We start from the raw sequence: 17397 nt of genomic DNA, 5'->3' as shown, positions 1-17397 counted from the left end.
TTTTTAAGTGAGAGAGAAAGACAGGAACAGACAGACAGGATGGGAGAGAGATGACAAACTATGAATTTATAGTTGCACCACTTTAGTTATTCATTGACTGCTTTCTCATATGTGCTTTGACTGGGGGGCTCCAGCTGAGCCAGTGACCCCTTGCTCAAGCCAGCGACCATTTGGTCTCAAATCTGGGTCCTCAACATTCCAGGTTGACGCTCTATCCACTGTGTCACATCCTGGTCAGGCCAAACGATAGATTCTTAAGCTAAGAGGCTCTGCCACATGGCCAGAGTAATCTTTCAAAAGGAAGAAAATACTATTCCTTCACTTAAATCACTTAAATTTTTCAATGGCTCTCAACTGCTTTCCTGTTAAAATCAGAATTTACTTTCCAATCATCTACACTACAGCTCAGCTCCCTGAACCCAGGGCCTTTCCTCAGATAACTCCTAGCCATCCCTCCCATTTCAGCTTAGTCATCGCCTCCTCCAGAATGACTCCTCTGACTTACAGTGACTGAGCCCGGCTATACTTCCAAATGACCCACACCTTTCCTACACAGCACCTTCAGCGCTGGACAGGGAGTGCGTGTGCTCCTTGTCGGCATAGACTTTTATTATTCATTGTGGCATCCTGCATGCCAGACTCAAAATGTGCTGAATGCTGCTCTTACATTATGAGATCCATCCATCCATTCACTAATTCAATGTCCACCAAGCTGCCAATATGTGTCAGACATGCTGCAGGTGCTGGCAATACAGCAGTGGTCAAACACCAAAGCCTCTGACCCAGTGGTGTTAAGAGCTACAAAGGAAAATGGAGCAGGGTACAAGAGATGGGGCTCCCAAGTGTGGGGTGGCAATGTGCTGTTTCACACAGGGCGGTCTGGGAAGACCTCTCCATCACAGTGGTATTAAAACAGGAACCAGGAGAAAGTGAGGCTGTGAGCCATGTGGCTAGCTGGAGGGAAGAGCATTCGGAAAAGCTATGAAGCAGGAGAGGGCATCATGTGCCTCAGGAAAAGCAATGTGGTTGGGAGGGGAAAGCACTGAAAAATGTCAGAGCTTGGGGAGAAGGGTGGTGTAGGGAGCCAAATGAAGACTAGACTCCCTTATGAGGAGCCATAGAGGGTTTGGAGCAAGAGTGACAGGAGATCAGTTAGGAGGCTGCTATAATTTAGGTGAGAAGCCAATGGTATATGGACCAGGCTGGCAACAGAGGAGGTGCAGGAAGTATTTAGCTTTGGATGTGATTTTTTTAGGAGCCAACGGGATGTAAATTAGATGTGAGGTGACAAAGAAACAGCCAACGATGAGCCCAAGGTTTATAGCCTGAGAAATGAGAAGAATGGAGTTGCTTATTAACCTCTACTGAGTCTCATCTCACTTTCCTCATCTGTGAAATGGGTATAAAAAGATCTCCTACCACCTGAACAGGCAGTGGGGCAGTGGACAGAGCGTCAGACTGGGATGTGGAGGACCCAGGTTCAAGACCCCGATGTCGCCAGCTTGAGCGTGGGCTCATCTGGTGTGACCAGCTTGATCCCAAAGTTGCTCGCTCAAGCAAGGGGTCACTTGGTCTGCTGTAGCCCCCAGTCAAGGCACATATGAAAAAGCAATCAATGAACAATTAAGGTGCTGCAACGAAGAATTGGTGCTTCTCATCCCTGTCCCTTCTTGTTTGTCCCTATCTGTCCCTCTCTCTCTGTCTCTGTCACACACACACACACACACACACACCTCCTAGATCTCCTACTGAGACGCATTACATAGAACAGAACATGGAAAGCACCCAGTAAATGGTAACTATGATATTACTATTATAAATTTCAGTTATTGGGAGCTTCAATACACTAGTATATGTGACAAGGAAGACAGAAACCACATAAAGCCCAGGTGGACTACTCATCAAGAGGGCTCCCAGACACTGTGGGCCTTCAATTCCTCTGAAAAGCCTGCAATTTTAAAGCAGGGAAGAAATAAATGGCTACTTTGAGTTGCATTACGTCTAAAGCATAAGGTACTGTATTTCCCCATGTATAAAACACACCTTAATTTTGGGGCCCAAAATTTGGAGGGCGGGAGTATTACATAAAGTTTGTGGGTTTTTTTGTTTTTTTTTTTTGTTTTTTTTTCTGAAGCTGGAAACGGGGAGAGACAGACAGACTCCCGCATGCGCCCGACTGGGATCCACCTGGCACGCCCACCAGGGGCGATGCTCCGCCCACCAGGGGGTGATGCTCTGCCCCTCCAGGGCGTCGCTCTGTCGTGACCAGAGCCACTCTAACGCCTGGGGCAGAGGCCAAGGAGCCATCCCCAGAGCCCGGGCCATCTTTGCTCCAATGGAGCCTTGGCTGCGGAAGGGGAAGAGAGAGACAGAGAGGAAGGAGGGGGTGGGGGTGGAGAAGCAAATGGGCGCTTCTCCTATGTGCCCTGGCCGGGAACCGAACCCGGGTCCCCCGCACACCAGGCCGACGCTCTACCGCTGAGCCAACCGGCCAGGGCCTACATCAAGTTATTGAACTCAAATTTTTATTCATCATAAAATTCATATAACTCCTCATCACTGTCAAAACTCCCACCCATTAGCTTGTCCTTATCTGTGTCTGATGACGAAAGTCTTCAACAATGAGCACAAAAACAAACACGAAAAAGCGGGAAACCGCAAGTAAAAAATATCTACAACCACTGTGTAAGATGCACCAAGTTTTTAGACCACAAATTTTTCAAAAAGGGTGTGTCTTATACATGGGGAAATACGATAGTTACTACCATCACCATTTCAGAAGGTTATTACAAACACCCTGTAAACATCTGGGTTTACTAAGAGTAACCCAAACTGAGAGGGAAAGCCCCTCACCATATATGACATTCATGTGGCTGGCTTTATAAAATTCATCAACCAAAGCTGATACTCCCCAATGCTCCCCCCGAACCCCCCCAAGGCGGCAAAATAAAAAAGTGCCACAGCAAGACTGTCCTGATTTTGGTAAACTCTCTCACAGTCACCTTAAACTATCTGCCACAAGAAGTTGGCCAGTTGGTCCTGGTACCTATTATAAATAACGCTGCTTGAAAATTAAGCTAATTGGATTATTCATCCTCACTTAGGAAAGCCATGAAGAACTCCTCAGAATAGTTGATTACCTCAAACTAGATTTATCTACCTTTGGAATGCATCTTCTGAATATAAACAACTTACATCTGTGTGGGACATTTGAACTTAAAAACTGGACTACCCCCATACTTAGTAACAATCTGATTCTCAAAACAAACTCAGCATAGGGGCTAGGCCCATTCTGTGAATAAGAAAAACAGGCGAGATAAGCTAAGGCCATTAAGTGACAGCACAGAGAAATACTCTGCCCATGTTCTGAATTAATTCCCATCACCCATCCTCCTTTGCTCCTTCACTCCATTTTCCTTTTTCTTAGCACGAGACAGACAGGCAGGAAGGGAGAAAAATGAGAAGCATCAATTCTTTGTTGCAGCTCCTTTGTTGTTCATTGATTGCTTTCTCATATGAGCCTTGACAGGGGGGCTTCAGCCGAGCCAGCGACCCCTTGCTCAAGCTGGCGACCTCGGGGTTTCGAACCTAGGTCCTCAGTGTCCCACAGGCTGATACGCTATCCACTGCACCACCACCTGCTCATGCCACCCCCTTGTTTTCTATACTTTCATTAGTTAGGTACCAAAACTTACTTCCTAACATGAACAGCAAGGTAAGGCTGTCCTCTCTCCTGGCCACTCCCTTAGGTCACTCTGGACCAGCCAGGGAGGTTTGTGAGCCCAGATTGAGGAACCTGTGGGCCCTCTTGAGGCCCCAAAACTCTAATTACCCTCTTTGAGCTTGTCTTAGATTTTGCAAACAGGGGCACTCCCATCTGCCAAGCTCTCCATTTTAAAGAGGTTTCTTGTGGTTTCATGCCTGCTCCTCCTCCTCTCCCTAACCCACTTCCCAAAGGGAGGGAAACAGTGCTGAGTAACAGCTATAAAATGCTCCCCCTTGCCTAGGTCCCACTGCAAATGGGGTTGGTCGGCCGAAAGAAACTCTGCCTCTTGGGAGGGTCAGGGTTCAAGACAGATAAGATTACCCACACCTCCCAAGGACCTGGACCCGCCTCCTAACCCCGCTAACCTCTCCCTTCCTAGCAGGCAGTCACCACTCAGCGAGGTAAAACCTCCCCTCACCTCCCCTTCAGAAGGTGTCCTCAATGTGTGCATTCCTTAGAAGAGAGGAAAGTGATCTGAACTACAGGAAAAGAGCTTTAAACCCTCATTTATCTAGGCTAACCCAGCAGTCCCTAGCCAAATGAGTATAATATAACCAGCTGCAGAGTTACAAACAAAAAACAATACCATTATCACTCCCTGACAAATAATTCTTTAATATTATCTAAAGTGATCAGATTTCCTCAACTGTCACCACAATGTCTTCTTATAACTGGTTTACTCGAATCAGAATCCAAACAAAATCCACACAGTGCGCATCTGATTAATAACAACTCTTTTCATCTGTAAAATTTCCCTTTTAAAAAATGCCATTTATGCCTGACCAGGCGGTGGCGCAGTGGATAGAGCGTTGGACTGGAATGTGGAAGGACCCAGGTTCAAGACCCCCAAGGTCGCCCGTTTGAGCGCGGGCTCATCTGGCTTGAGCAAAAGCTCACCAGCTTGGACCAAGGGTTGCTGGCTCCAGCAAGGGGTTACTCAGTCTGCTGAAGGCCCGTGGTTAAGGCACACATGAGAAAGCAATCAATGAACAACTAAGAAGTCACAATGCGCAACGAAAAACTAATGATTGATGCTTCTCATCTCTTTGTTCCTGTCTGTCTGTCCCTGTCTATCCCTCTGACTCTCTCTGTCTCTGCAAAAAAAAAAAAAAAAAAAAAAATGCCACTTACTGACTGATAAAATAATCTGTGCGGTATAATTTCTCAATCACGAATAGGATAAACTGCTACCTCATGGTCAATTTGTTCCTCAGATCTGTGGTTCTTTTAGGTTTGGGTTCAATTGTCATTTGGTGGGGGGAAATTTTCATAGACAGTGCTGTATACTTTCCACTATAGCATGTAAGGCACGTTACAGCTGGTTGTCCCACAATGTCTGCTGTGCACCAAGAGAAGTCCAAGGTTCCTGAAGCCAGGAGAGTCATTTCAGCCCGCACACAGCTTAGACTGACAACTTCTTAACCACTACAGTAGATATAAACATAAGTATGTATAAAAGAACTCTGTTTTGGTTTCTTTCTTTTGTGGGGAGAGGGTTTATTTAAGAAGTGTTTTTGATATTAAAAAAAAACTTTGAGGACATTTAGACCTAACTCAGTCCCATCATTTGACAAAGCACGGGGGCTGCTGGTTTTCACAATGCTGACAACGAGCAGAACCAGAGGTGGAACAAACAGATCCTAATGGTGATCGTTTATTATAAAAAATTTAAAACAGCAATTATTAAATAGGTAGCATTTAACAGATGCTCTGTGCTTGGCACTGTGCTAAAGACTTTATAAACATCACTTTCCTTAATTCTCATGACCTCTTGGAAAGGTCAAATTCTCATTATGAGTAACAGTGGCTCAGAGAGGCTCATTCACCCAAGATTTCACAGTATGTTAAATGCAAAACTGGATATATACAAATATAGAATCATTATGTTGTGCACCTGAAACTAATATATAAATATTATATGGCAATTATCTCAATAAAGAAAAAGCAGCCTGAACTGTGGTGGCGCAGTGGATAAAGCATCGACCTGGAAATGCTGAGGTCGCTGGTTCGAAACCCTGGGCTTGCCTAGTCAAGGCATATATGGGAGTTGATGCTTCCAGCTCCTCCCCCCTTCTCTCTCTCTGTGTCTCTCTCTCTGTCTCTCTCTCTCCTCTCTAAAAATGAATAAATAAAATAAAAATATTAAAAAAAAAAAAGAAAAAAGAAAAAGCAGCAGCAGCAAAAGAAGCAAAGCTGGGGCTCAAAAGTGCAGACTACATGATTCTAGGTCAGAGATCTTACTTGCACCCAGTCTACTTCCAGAGGTGGGGAAGGAGGAACCAGGGGCTGAGGGAGCTCTGAAGCTACGAGGTCTTCACACAGCGAAGACTGACGCCCAGATCCACAGATGCCGCAATGAGTGCAATGGGGTGGGCAGACCTGAGGAAGGGCCCAAACCCAGGAAGGAAAGTAGAGAAAGGGAGTATCGGTTTATTTGAGGCCAGAGAAGTGAGGTGGATGATCCCTGGGGTTGTCATGGGTTAGCCGAGATTACAACCCTTTATTTTGTGCCATCAGTTAGCTACACTTCAAAGGGATACAGAAAAAAGTGATGCCCAGAATATAAACACTCAAGTCTCAGACCCTGCCACAGACTTTCATTTAAAGAGAAATCAAGATTGGGGTGGTGAACGCCCAGTGCAGTGTATAGATGATTGCACTGTGGAATGGTACACCTGAAACCTATATAATTTTATTAACCAATGTCACTCCAATATATTCAATTAAATAATAAATAAAGAGAAACATCCTGGCTAGATAAGCGTGGTTGGTTAGAACATAGTCCAGAAGCACAGAGGAACTGCAGCACTTGTTCATTTAAAGTCAGAGGCACTGGGGTGAGTGGAAGCTTGTAGTGATGATGCACTCTCAAAGTCTCAGCCCACTACACGTGCACTTAGCCAAACTTTTACTTCAGTCAGAGTGGCCTTTTCCCACAGCCCTGAAAGCATATGTGCACTCTCCCAAAAGGTAATCTAAATGAAAGGCAAACAAGCTAAAACTTATTTTTAAAACAGTCATCATACCACATTCCAAAGCAAAAATAGCCAATTCTTTGGGTAATCAACATTTAAGATTGTCCATACCATGCTTTTTATGTCTGTGGATAACCAAATGTCCATTTTCAAGGAGATGACCTCATGCATTTCATGGAGTACTGATCTAATACCAGAAAAGCAGTACTGCATCTCCAACCCTCTTTTTTTTACACGTGGAGAAAACAGAGACCCAGAAAGAGTCCTGGAGAGTCCCATAGGCTCAGTTTCCTGAACATGGTATAACAGCTACAAGCTAGGCACTAGGGCTAAGCTAAAACACCTCACACATATCACGATGAATGCTCACAACAGCCCCAAGAGAGAGATAAAGCCGTAATTTAGTCCCTAGTATATAAATAGGGAAGCTGAGGTACAGAATGGTTAAGGAACTTGCCCAAGGAGGCACAGCTCTCAAGTGGTTAAGAGCTGGCATTTGAACCCATACAGTTTTGATCCCAGACCCTTTTCTATATATCATTTCTTCTTTTAACTCAGATGTCCTGTGTCTCCTGTCCTTAAAGAGTTGTAGCTGGGATCGAGAAAAAACTGTAAACATTTTCAAATTATTTTAGAGGAGGGAAATACAAAATACCAAAATGTAAATCCCAAGATTTGAAACTACAAATGTAAAACAGAGAAGCGTAAACCAGAATGGAGAACTCCACAAGCAAAGGGGGAATATAGAAAAACATCTTTTATTACTAGTTACTGAATGTGTCCCTTACAGAACTAAAACACTAGCATCAGAGCCAAAAGGAGGGCTAAAAATAGGCATTTGCAAGCAAGCTTTGGAAAACTTTTAGCTTGCTTATGAGATACTCATTTCTGTCGACTCCCAAAAACATATGCATCACAGAACATAAAAATTCCCAAAACCACACTGCCACTCCAATGGTGTCACATTTAAACCTGTCCAAGCAGCAATAAAATCTAGGCTGGAAAAGGGCCTTACAGGTCCACGTAGACCCCAAAGAAAGGGCCATCTAACCTTACCAGACAGACAAGTCAGTCACAGAGTTCTCCCTCAAAAAGCATACAAGCCCCTAACTACAGACTTAACCAGAAGCGGCTGAATTATTTAGTTAAATACTATTCCAAAGGTTCAAAACCAACGAGTACACAGGACACTTTCTTGCCTTAAGACTCCAGAAAAACAAGCACAGAGCAAAGCTCAGAATTTTGCTTTGGGTATTTGAAGCAAGTTAGCTTCTCCACTCGGAAGAAAAGGTGAGATGTCAGCCAAACTCTTCTTCCCACCAACAATAAGCCAATGACGCGCCCTATCAAGGGCCCATGGACTTCCACAAAACACCAGCTCAGGCACCCAATACCACCTGATGTCATGGCTGATTTAAAACCCACAAGGCAGGTTCACCATTGGCTAAGCAGCAGTAGCAGCCAGGGTGAGTGAGTAGCTCCATTTAAACTTCTGAGGAGTGCTCTCTCCAGGGGATGATTATACCCCTTTGAGTTGAAAGAGGGGGAAGGACCAAAGAGTGTTTTAAAGTTGTTTTCCCTCCCTCTGTGGGTGGACTAGGAGGGATATGCAAGAAAATGGAGGTTTCGGCACTGCCCTTTGCATAAGACGGCTCTGGAAAGGAAAGGGGGGAAGGGCAGAAGGAAGAGAACACAGCTCGAGGTACTTTAGTAAACTCCAACTGTCCCCTCCTCCAAATGAAGCAACCTTAAAAGAAATAAAAATTGCAACACGCCATTTTCAGAATTAGCTGTTCTGGTTTTCCTAGGACCACGAGTGATCCTACTCCCTTGAATGTGAAAGCATTAAGCTGCCCCTTCAACTTTCCCCATTTTGATGGTTTAAACCAGTCAGCCTCAATCAACGACTGCAGAAATGGAGGAATTTTGAAAAAGCACTAGGGCTATGGCCACAGGCCATCATTCTAGTTACAACTGGGTTTTGATACTGGCCCACTTCAAAAAGACCCCAAACTGAAGAATCCAGACGCATAATGCCCCTACGCGCCGGCAAAAGGAGAGAGGGCGCACTCCTAACCCAAGCAGACGGTCTATTCTCAGCAAAGAGAGGCCCGACGAGCCTCCATATTCCGCACCGCCTCTCTCCCCCATGCTGACACGGCTCCTTTAAGAATCCCTTGCAACCCCACCTCCCCAAGGTCCAGGCCCAAAAGAACCAAAAAACCTAGGGAGAGCGAGGGCACGGGGAGCGTCGGTCGGCGGTCACATGCCGCTGCCGGTGCGGAGAGGCACCACGGTGTCTCGGCTGCGGAGGAATGCCGGGAAGAGGGGCCGCGCACTCACATTCGCGCACACGCACACTCCCGACCGCGCCGCCGGCCCGCACCCGCCTTCCACCCCTAGCGCGGCGGCCGGCGCCCAACGCACAGGCCGAGCCGCCGCGAGCAGCCCGCCGGCCGGCAGCGCATGGCGCCCAACTGTCACCCGCCCGCCCAGCCCGGCCACTCCCTCCCCCGCCGCCACACGCCCCTCGTGCCGCCTCAAGCCCCCTGACTCGCCCCACATTTTCCGCCTGCCCCTGAACTGGATTCCCCGCACACTCGCCATCCGGTTCCCTCTCAAGGCGGAAGGTCCTCGGGATTCAGGGGGGAAACCACCGAATTCAATGACACGTTGGGTTTCCTCCTCTCCCCGTTCTCTCCGTAACCGACCCCTCAACCCGTCGCCAATGGCTATTCTACCGCCTAATACCATCCTACTGGAGAACAAAAGTTGTTAACTTTTAAATCCCGAACTCATCGCCGGGCGCTTTGCTGCCCATGACATATACTCATTAAACATTTACAACATGGGGACGATCACAACGCTACCAAAACGGGGAGCGTGGGGCGGAGCGGGAAGAGAGGGCTTCCCGAGAAAGGTTTAGAATAGAAACCGTGTCTCACACCAACACGCGGTGGGAAAGAGGGCCCTTTTCACCGAAACCAGCGCCCACCAACTCCCGGCAAGGTAGGCCCGGACCACGCCGTTGCCCACTAACCGCTGCGGCCCAGGCAGTCGCCGGGGCCTCCCGGAGGCCTGGCCCTTCGGCAGGGGCAGGTTCCGAGTGTGTCGGGCGGGGGAGTACTCGGGGACCCGAATAAGCCAGGAAGCAATCAAGAAAAGTCCCGAGTCACCACGACTAGCGGCGGACCCCCAGGCCCAGGAGGCCGCTGGGGGAGGGGACGCCCATGTCCCCGGAAGAGGCCCCCAAACCCAGGATAGCAAGCAGAGAGACCCACCTGGAGGGGACTGTCCGTTCACAGTGGCCAGGACCGGGGGCAGCGCGTTCTTAGTCCACGGGTTCACCTTGGGTGGAGGGGCCTCCACGAAGTCTCGGCGCCCGGCGCCCGCGGCTCCGGCCACTCCTCCGCCAGCGCCCGGCTCGCCGCCGCCGCCGCCGCCCTCCTCCCCGTCGCTGAAGGCCAGGCCCTCGGCGCACGGCGTTTGAGAAGGCCGCGGGCTCTCGCGCTCCAGCTGCCCGGTGCCCTCCTTGTGTGGCTTGGCGCAGGGCGGCCGAGGTCTCCGGACACTGCCGTCCGGTTCCCCCCCTCCGACGTCGTTCGCCCCGGGTTCGCTTTTGCTCTCGGGCGGCGGCAGCGGCTTCTTTCTCACCAGCCCCCCATGCTCTTCGGCCTGCAAGAGCGGGGCGCCCCCCGGCAGCAGCGGCTCCACCTGAGTGGCCATCTGCGCGCCCGCCCCCCCGGAGAAGCCGGGCGCGCCAGAAGCGGCCTCCCCCGCCTCGAACTTGGCTCTCAGAGCGCCCGCGACGCCTTCCTCCGCGGCGCTGGGCCCCAGTCCCTGCGGAGAAGAGTCGGGGTTCACGCTAGGCGCGAGCTCCCTCCCGGTCGGATGCAGCCGCCGAAGATCCCAGGCGGGGCGGGGGGGGGAGGAAGGCCCCCCACTCTGCGGTCCAGGCCTCCTTGGCGCGCGTCCCCCCCCGCCCGTTCCTCGCAAAGTACCCTCACCCGGAGCCTGGCAGACTTCTTGCCCTGTCCCTCCCTCCCCCCCGCCGCCGGGGCGGCCCGGGCTTCCCGGCTCGGGGGCTGCAGCAATATGGACGGACGGGGGAGAGGCGCGGCGAGCGGAGCAGACCACGCGATCCGCGGCAGGCGGCGGGCGGGCGCGCGCCTCGCGACGCGGCCGACGAGGGGAGGGACGGTGCAGCGGGGGCGCGCCCGCTAGGGCAGGCCCTGGGCGACGGGCGGGCGGGCAAAGGAGCCGGGAGCGCGCGCGCACGGCCTCGCGGGCCCGCCCCTCGCCCCGCCCCTCAACTCCGAGTCCTCGGAGTACCTCACTGGCTAGGGGGTGAGGAGTGCTCAGACCCGACGGGGGCGAGCACGTGCCTGATGCAATTCATGGGGGGGGGGGGGTAAGGAGGGAGGCAAGCGACAAGGGGCGGGGGGGGGGGGGTAGGGAAAAGGGGGAGGTGTCTTAAAGGGCCAACGCCTGAGAGCGGCCGCAGGTGGAGCACATGGGAGCGGGCCACGCGGCTGGCCGGGCCTGCTCACGCTTTTTAGGTTGGGTGCACCGGGTTCGGGGAAAGAAACCATTAATGTCACCTTCGACCTACAGGAGAGTGGACGCGGGTGCCTGTCCACCCCGAAGACGTGCCGAGGCTGCCGGTCCCCTGGCACCCCACGGGCCTGGCCCCTCCAGGCCCCTCCGGGGTGACCTTGGGAGAGCCGCCCTCACCTCCGAGGGCTGTTTGGCTCCTCCTCGCCGACCCTGGGGACAGTGCCCGGAGGTGGGTTTGAGCGCCCGGTCCGGAAGGCGGGTCCTTAACCCTTAGAAGCTGGGGCGCCTAGAAAGTGGGAACGTAATTACCAGCAGTCCCCAACCTGGCCAAACCCCCGAACCTGGGTATTTATAGGCAGGAAACGTATTTTCTTTCAAGTAGATTTAGTTTTTTCTAAAGAATTGCTTTGGGCGGAGCTGAACCAACGCTAGATTGAGACTCCAGAGGTCTGAGATTGTTATCCTGGCCCTGGTGCTGCCCCTTATCAACTCTGCATCAGTTACTAACACCGTGGGCCTGTTTTCCTAATGGAAAACTAAGGAGTGAAGTATGACAGTGGTTTTAAACTTTAGTGCACATTCAATTAAATAAATATTTACTGACCTCATAGTGGGGGCCTTTGGGTTCTAGGAAACCGGGATTTGGCAATAAACCAAGCTAACAAAGTCTCTATCCTCATGGAATTTACATTCTAAGGAGGAGAGACAAAAAACGTTATGTAATAAACAAATTCTTGTCTAGTATCTATGAAGACAATAATAACTAGAGTAATAGGTTAGACTAGATAAGCTATTTTAGTTTGGGTGATGAGGGAAAACTTTGAATGCAGATTCCAAAACATTTGGAATCAGGCCTGTCTGGGATTGGAACCAGAAATCTGCATGGCTAGCTAACAAGATTCCTTGGGTGCTTACCCACCAGGTGGTCCTACACTTCACTTGGAGAAGTCCTGGCCTCTAACTGGCTATGATCCCAACTGCTCAAAAAGAGAACAACCCAGAAATGCTGGCCATCTTCAAGAAAATTAGAACCCTCAATCAGTTGAATAAAGGAGAAGGATTATATAAAAGCCTCTTGAGACTGCCTCACAGAGCAAGGCTGGTGTAGGGCTGTTGTAAGTAACTGTGACCAGGACTACAGGGAAGAGGTGCTGGTGGGATCAGCCAGGCAATCTGATGTCTAATCCCAACTCTTCTGTAATTCAAACTCTGAACTGGGGCCAGCTCTCCACACTTCCTTGGGCCCCGTTTGCTGGTGGAAAAATGGTGGTAAATAATGCCTGACTTGCTTCTACCCTCTGAACTTTTGTGAGGAGTCAAGTAAGACAATGTAAGTCAAAAATCTGTGTCGCCTGACCTATGGCTGTGCAATGGGTCAAGAGTCAACCTGGAACGCTGAGGTGGTCAGTTCAAATCACCAGGCTTGCCTGGTCAAGGCACATATGGGAGTTGATGCTTCCTGCTCCTCCCCTCTTCTCTGTCTCTCTCTAAAATGAATAAATAAAATCTTAAAAGAAAAAATCTGTGTCAATTACAGAGACTGAGGCCAATGCTTCAAAAGAGATACTAAAAAGGTAATGATTAAAGGGATCTCAGTGAATTTAAGCAGGATTTTTCATAATTGTGTTATGTATACCTTTGATCAGGAGGTAAATTATTGCACATTGCCACTGGAATGCATTATTTTTTACTGTATTTATCGATAATAGTTCCTGAAGAGGTTATTTACAATAGGCCCTCTCTAAACTTTGTTAATAGAGGGCATAATGGTCATTGTTGGTCATTCTTTTCAATATTCCTGTAATTGGAGGTAGAGGGGAAAGATGCCCTCATACAACTCTCAAGGGGAACAGGGCTCTGTGTGGACAAGTAACCAGTTCATGCCACTCAGCAGTCAGTCTGAGCTGAACAAGCACTGCCAGGACCTGCTGTGTGGAGGCTGGAAGGGCATTGGGTTCTGCCCACCTGGGCCTGCCCTGCCCCAGAGAGGGGCTTCTAAACACCTGTGTGTCATTTTACAGATGGGCTAACTGGGGCCAGGGAAGATGAGATCTGCATGAGATTATACCTGAAACCGAGGTTGTTAGAGCTAGAAGGAAAAGAATCTTAATGATTATTAAATATTTTTGTTTTGCTGGTGAGGACACTAAAGTTCAGAGAAGTAGAGCCAGGTCTCACACCTGAGCATCCTGATCCTAAATCCAGTAGCTTTTCCTACATAATGGAATTGGGGTTTGAATTCAGGAGTTTTTTTTTTTTAATTCCCAACCCACCATGGCATTCTATATGCATATGTTTAGTTCTAAATACTAATAATGACCCAATAGTTAGGAGTAGCTTTTACTGGGTAGCTACTATATAACCAGGTTCTATGAGAATTACTTGACATTCATTATCTCACTTAACCCAATGAAATAGGTATTAATTCTTTTCATAAATATTTATTGAGTTCCAACCATGTACCAGGCACTAGGCTAGGCCTTGCAGGTGTAATTATCTTCAGTTACAAACAATTATAGAGTTCAGAAAGGAAAGTGAAATGGGTGCCTGGGTCCCACCGGCAGCAGCTAAATAGCAGAGTGGGTTTTTTCAGGACAGTCTAACTCCACAGGCCTTGTTCTTACCCACCACATCACACTGTAAGGCCTGTGTTTCTTCCCTCCAGTGCAACATGCACAACCCATCAAAAACATAAGCCTGGAGCCTGACCTGTGATGGCACAGTGGATAAAGCGTTGACCTGGAATACTGAGGTCGCAGGTTCAAAGCCCCGGGCATGCCTGGGAGTTGATGTTTCCTGTTTCTCCCCCCTTCTCTCTCTCTCTCTTTCTCTCTCTCCTCTTCTCTAAAATGAATAAATAAAATCTTTAAAAAAAACAAACAAACATAAGGCCTGGGAAGATACTGAAAATGTTGAATCCTGTCTCTCTAAAAGGTAAATTCTAATTGAGGGGGAGGGCGACCAAGTAATTAAGCAATAGGTGACCTCAAGCCAAAAAAAGGAGTATGACAACAGGATTTAGGCAGAAAGGGACAGAGATCAGACTAACTTGTGCTATACCCATCACTTCATCACTACCATGTGCTGAAAACATAGACACACAAAGTAAGAAAATGAAACTTGAAAAATGATGAAGTAGGTCCAAATACCTAATTATAATCAATGTTGTGTTAGCTTGCTCCTGGTGCGGACAAGTTCCTAAAGAGACAGCGGAAGCCAAACGAGGGATTAGAGAGTGGGGAGACCTGGTTTATAACCTGAGTCTCACCTCCGGCTTTGCTGAATGACTTTGGGCCGACTCCTTCCTGGTAAAAGCAGGGTGGGGTCGTTCTGTGAGTTATCTGTGCTTATTAGGAAGGAAAATTTAACACACTAGGATGTGCTGTTTTATTCTTCATTGAGTTTGATTTTCCAAAGGACCTTGTGTTTCTGGGAGTACTTGGGCTGTATCATTTATCTGCTTCTGATATCAGGGGCTCCTGGGCAGGAGGCCTCTTTATACTGACATGGAGGAGTGGGGTGGGATCAGCAAAGGTAGGTGCCTTGGCCAAAACAAACAGTGCCAGCTGGGGAGTGGTTTTCCAAACCCTGAAGACTCTTCGGCCTTCTGACACATGCCAAGGAACTTACTTCAGTTCTTGGGAGAGGCTCAGCCTCGATCTCCTCTTGGGAAGTAGATAGAGACAGCAATGGTTAATGTGTAAGGCAAGGAGTGAGGGAGGATGCGGACTGTTCCCATAATAGCTGGGTAACCCCCAGGCAACGCTTTTCGGTAAGTATGATTGTTCCCATTTTACAGATGAGGAGGTATACTCAAGCCACTCAAGGGAGTTGAAAAAAGAAACAGGATGCACTTGCAGTAAAGAAGGGCTGATAGAGAATTAACTTTTAAAATATTCACTACTCTGAGTTAGAGACAGGCACCATCCTTGCCTCTTTCCCTTCCACTCTACCTAGATAGCCTCTTTCTCCAGCCTTAATACCATTCCTGGCATTTCTGCACTTCTCAGGTGGTCTCATAATGGGCTTCTTCCTAATTTTTCTCCCTGACACACACACACACACACACACACACACACACACACACACACACAACACAGAGTAGCTCCCCTTCATCCAAGCAGGATGAGTTTCAAGACCCCTAGTAAATGCAGTGAAAATGCAGATAGTACTGAACCTTACATGTACTGTTTTTTTCTATATGCACATTCCTACAATAAAGTTGAATTTATAAATTAGGCATAGTAAGAGATTAACAATAACTAATCATAAAATTTTTAAAGTATAACAATAGGCTGTAATAAATGTCACGTGACTGTGTGTGCTCCCTCTCTCTCTGGCTTGCGCTCTCTCTCTGATAACCAATTTGATAACTGAGACAGCTACTGAGTGACTAACAGCTGAGTAGCAGATAGTGTGGATGTGCTGGACAAAGGGATGATTCACATTCCTAGCGGGACAGCTCGAGATTTCATCATGCTACTCAGATTGGTGCGCAATTTAAAACTTATGGATTGTTTATTTCTGGAATTTTCCATTAATATATTCAGACTGTGGTTGAATGCAGGTAACTGAAACTGTGGAAAGTGAAACCACAGATGAGGAGGAACTATTGTATATATATTATATATATTATATATATTATATATATTATATGATATATAATGCACATAATAAATATACAAATTATATACTTTTAAATAATAAAATATAAAAATAAAATGTTAACTTGAGCAAACAAAAGAAAATTTAAGTCTAGCAAAAACAAAACCCATATAAAAGCCCACAACTTGGAGGTAATCACTGGCAACATGTTAGTGTACCTTCTTCTAGTCTTTTATCTCTGTATATTTTACATAATTGAGATCATAGTGCATTCAGTAGTTGTATTCGTTGCTTCCTTCCCCCCACACTATATTGTGAGCACTTTCACCACATCATTGCAAATCCCCTCCATACAGGCAGTCAGTGTCACCTATTAAGCACCTATGGTGCCTTACCTCACGGCAGCCCACCTTCTATTTGTATCACTGTGCATTTCCCAAAGGGCTTTTATGGAAACAGGACCAACTTGATTGTCCCAGTTGGCAGCTGAAGAACTGAGCTCCACAGAAATTCCATGACTTGCTCCTGGATGCCGGGGCAGCAGAATCAAGATCAGAGCCCAGCTTGACCAGGCAGTGGCCCAGTGGATAGAGTGTTGACCTCGGATGCTGAGGACCCAGGTTCAAAACCCCGAGGTTGCCAGCTTGAGTGTGAGCTCATCTGGCGTGAGCACTGGCTCACCAGCTTGAGCATGGGATCATTGACAGGATCCCATAGTCGCTGGCTTAAAGCCCAAGGTTGCTGGCTTGAACTCCAAGGTCACTGACTTGAGCCCAAGGTCACTGGCTTGAGCAAGGGTTCTCTGGCTCAACTGGAGCCCCCCTCCCCCCCTCAAGGCACATATGAGAAAGCAATCAATGAACAACTAAAGTGATGCAACTATAAGTTGATGCTTCTCATCTCTCCTGCTTCCTGTCTGTCTGTCCCTTTTTCTCTGTCTCTTTAGCTAAAAAAAAAAAAAAAGATCAGAACCCAGGTCTCACCCCTTCCCTTCCATGTCCATACATCACACAACAGGAGACACAGATAGCACATATGAAAAATGCAAAACCCCACAATCAGACAAACTCAGGTAACCAAGTTTAACCATGCCAGGGTTAGGAAACATCCAAGCAGCCAAAATGAAGGCAGAAGGCAATTTTCCTGGCAACACGAACATAACTAGTCACTGAGCTCCCAGGACAGAAGGACCCTGACCTAGGGACTGGAGTGGAAACAATAAAGGGTAAGTCATGCTCTCTGACCTGGGGGACAAACTTCACTACATTAGCGCATTGTTCGCTTCATAGACCACTTGCCTGTCCTTTACGTATGGCACAGAAAACAAACAAACAAAAAAACCACGCAAAAGTTTGAGATAAAAAGAATCAGGTTCAGGCTTACATTTGCCCACTTCCTAGCTGTGTGATATCAGGCAAGTTACTACACTTCTCTGAGCTTCAATATCTCCATTTGTAAAACGGTGAAAAGGGAAATACTTAACTGTTTTTCATT

At 48.0% G+C, this 17397-nt stretch overlaps 1 protein-coding gene across 2 annotated transcripts in view; it reads right to left on the bottom strand.

Annotated features, from left to right (window-relative positions):
* Positions 1-17397, bottom strand: part of LARP1 (La ribonucleoprotein 1, translational regulator) — a 90177-nt gene that overhangs the window by 51174 nt on the left and 21606 nt on the right. The window contains exons 1-2 of one of the 2 annotated variants that reach the window (XM_066343820.1): positions 10749-10893; positions 10023-10581 (exon numbers count right to left, since the gene is read on the bottom strand). The exons of the other annotated variant lie outside the window; for it this stretch is intronic. Of the exons in view, the coding sequence (XP_066199917.1) occupies positions 10023-10467 (445 nt within the window). The 5' untranslated portion in view covers positions 10468-10581; positions 10749-10893. Of the gene's footprint in view, positions 1-10022; positions 10582-10748; positions 10894-17397 lie in introns of those variants that run through there. 2 annotated transcript variants of the gene reach the window in all.

Source organism: Saccopteryx leptura, chromosome 6 (assembly GCF_036850995.1).
Source record: "Saccopteryx leptura isolate mSacLep1 chromosome 6, mSacLep1_pri_phased_curated, whole genome shotgun sequence".
NCBI classification, from domain to species: domain Eukaryota; kingdom Metazoa; phylum Chordata; class Mammalia; order Chiroptera; family Emballonuridae; genus Saccopteryx; species Saccopteryx leptura.
Note: the sequence above shows the minus strand (reverse complement) of the source record. Positions and strands in the feature narration are given on the sequence as shown.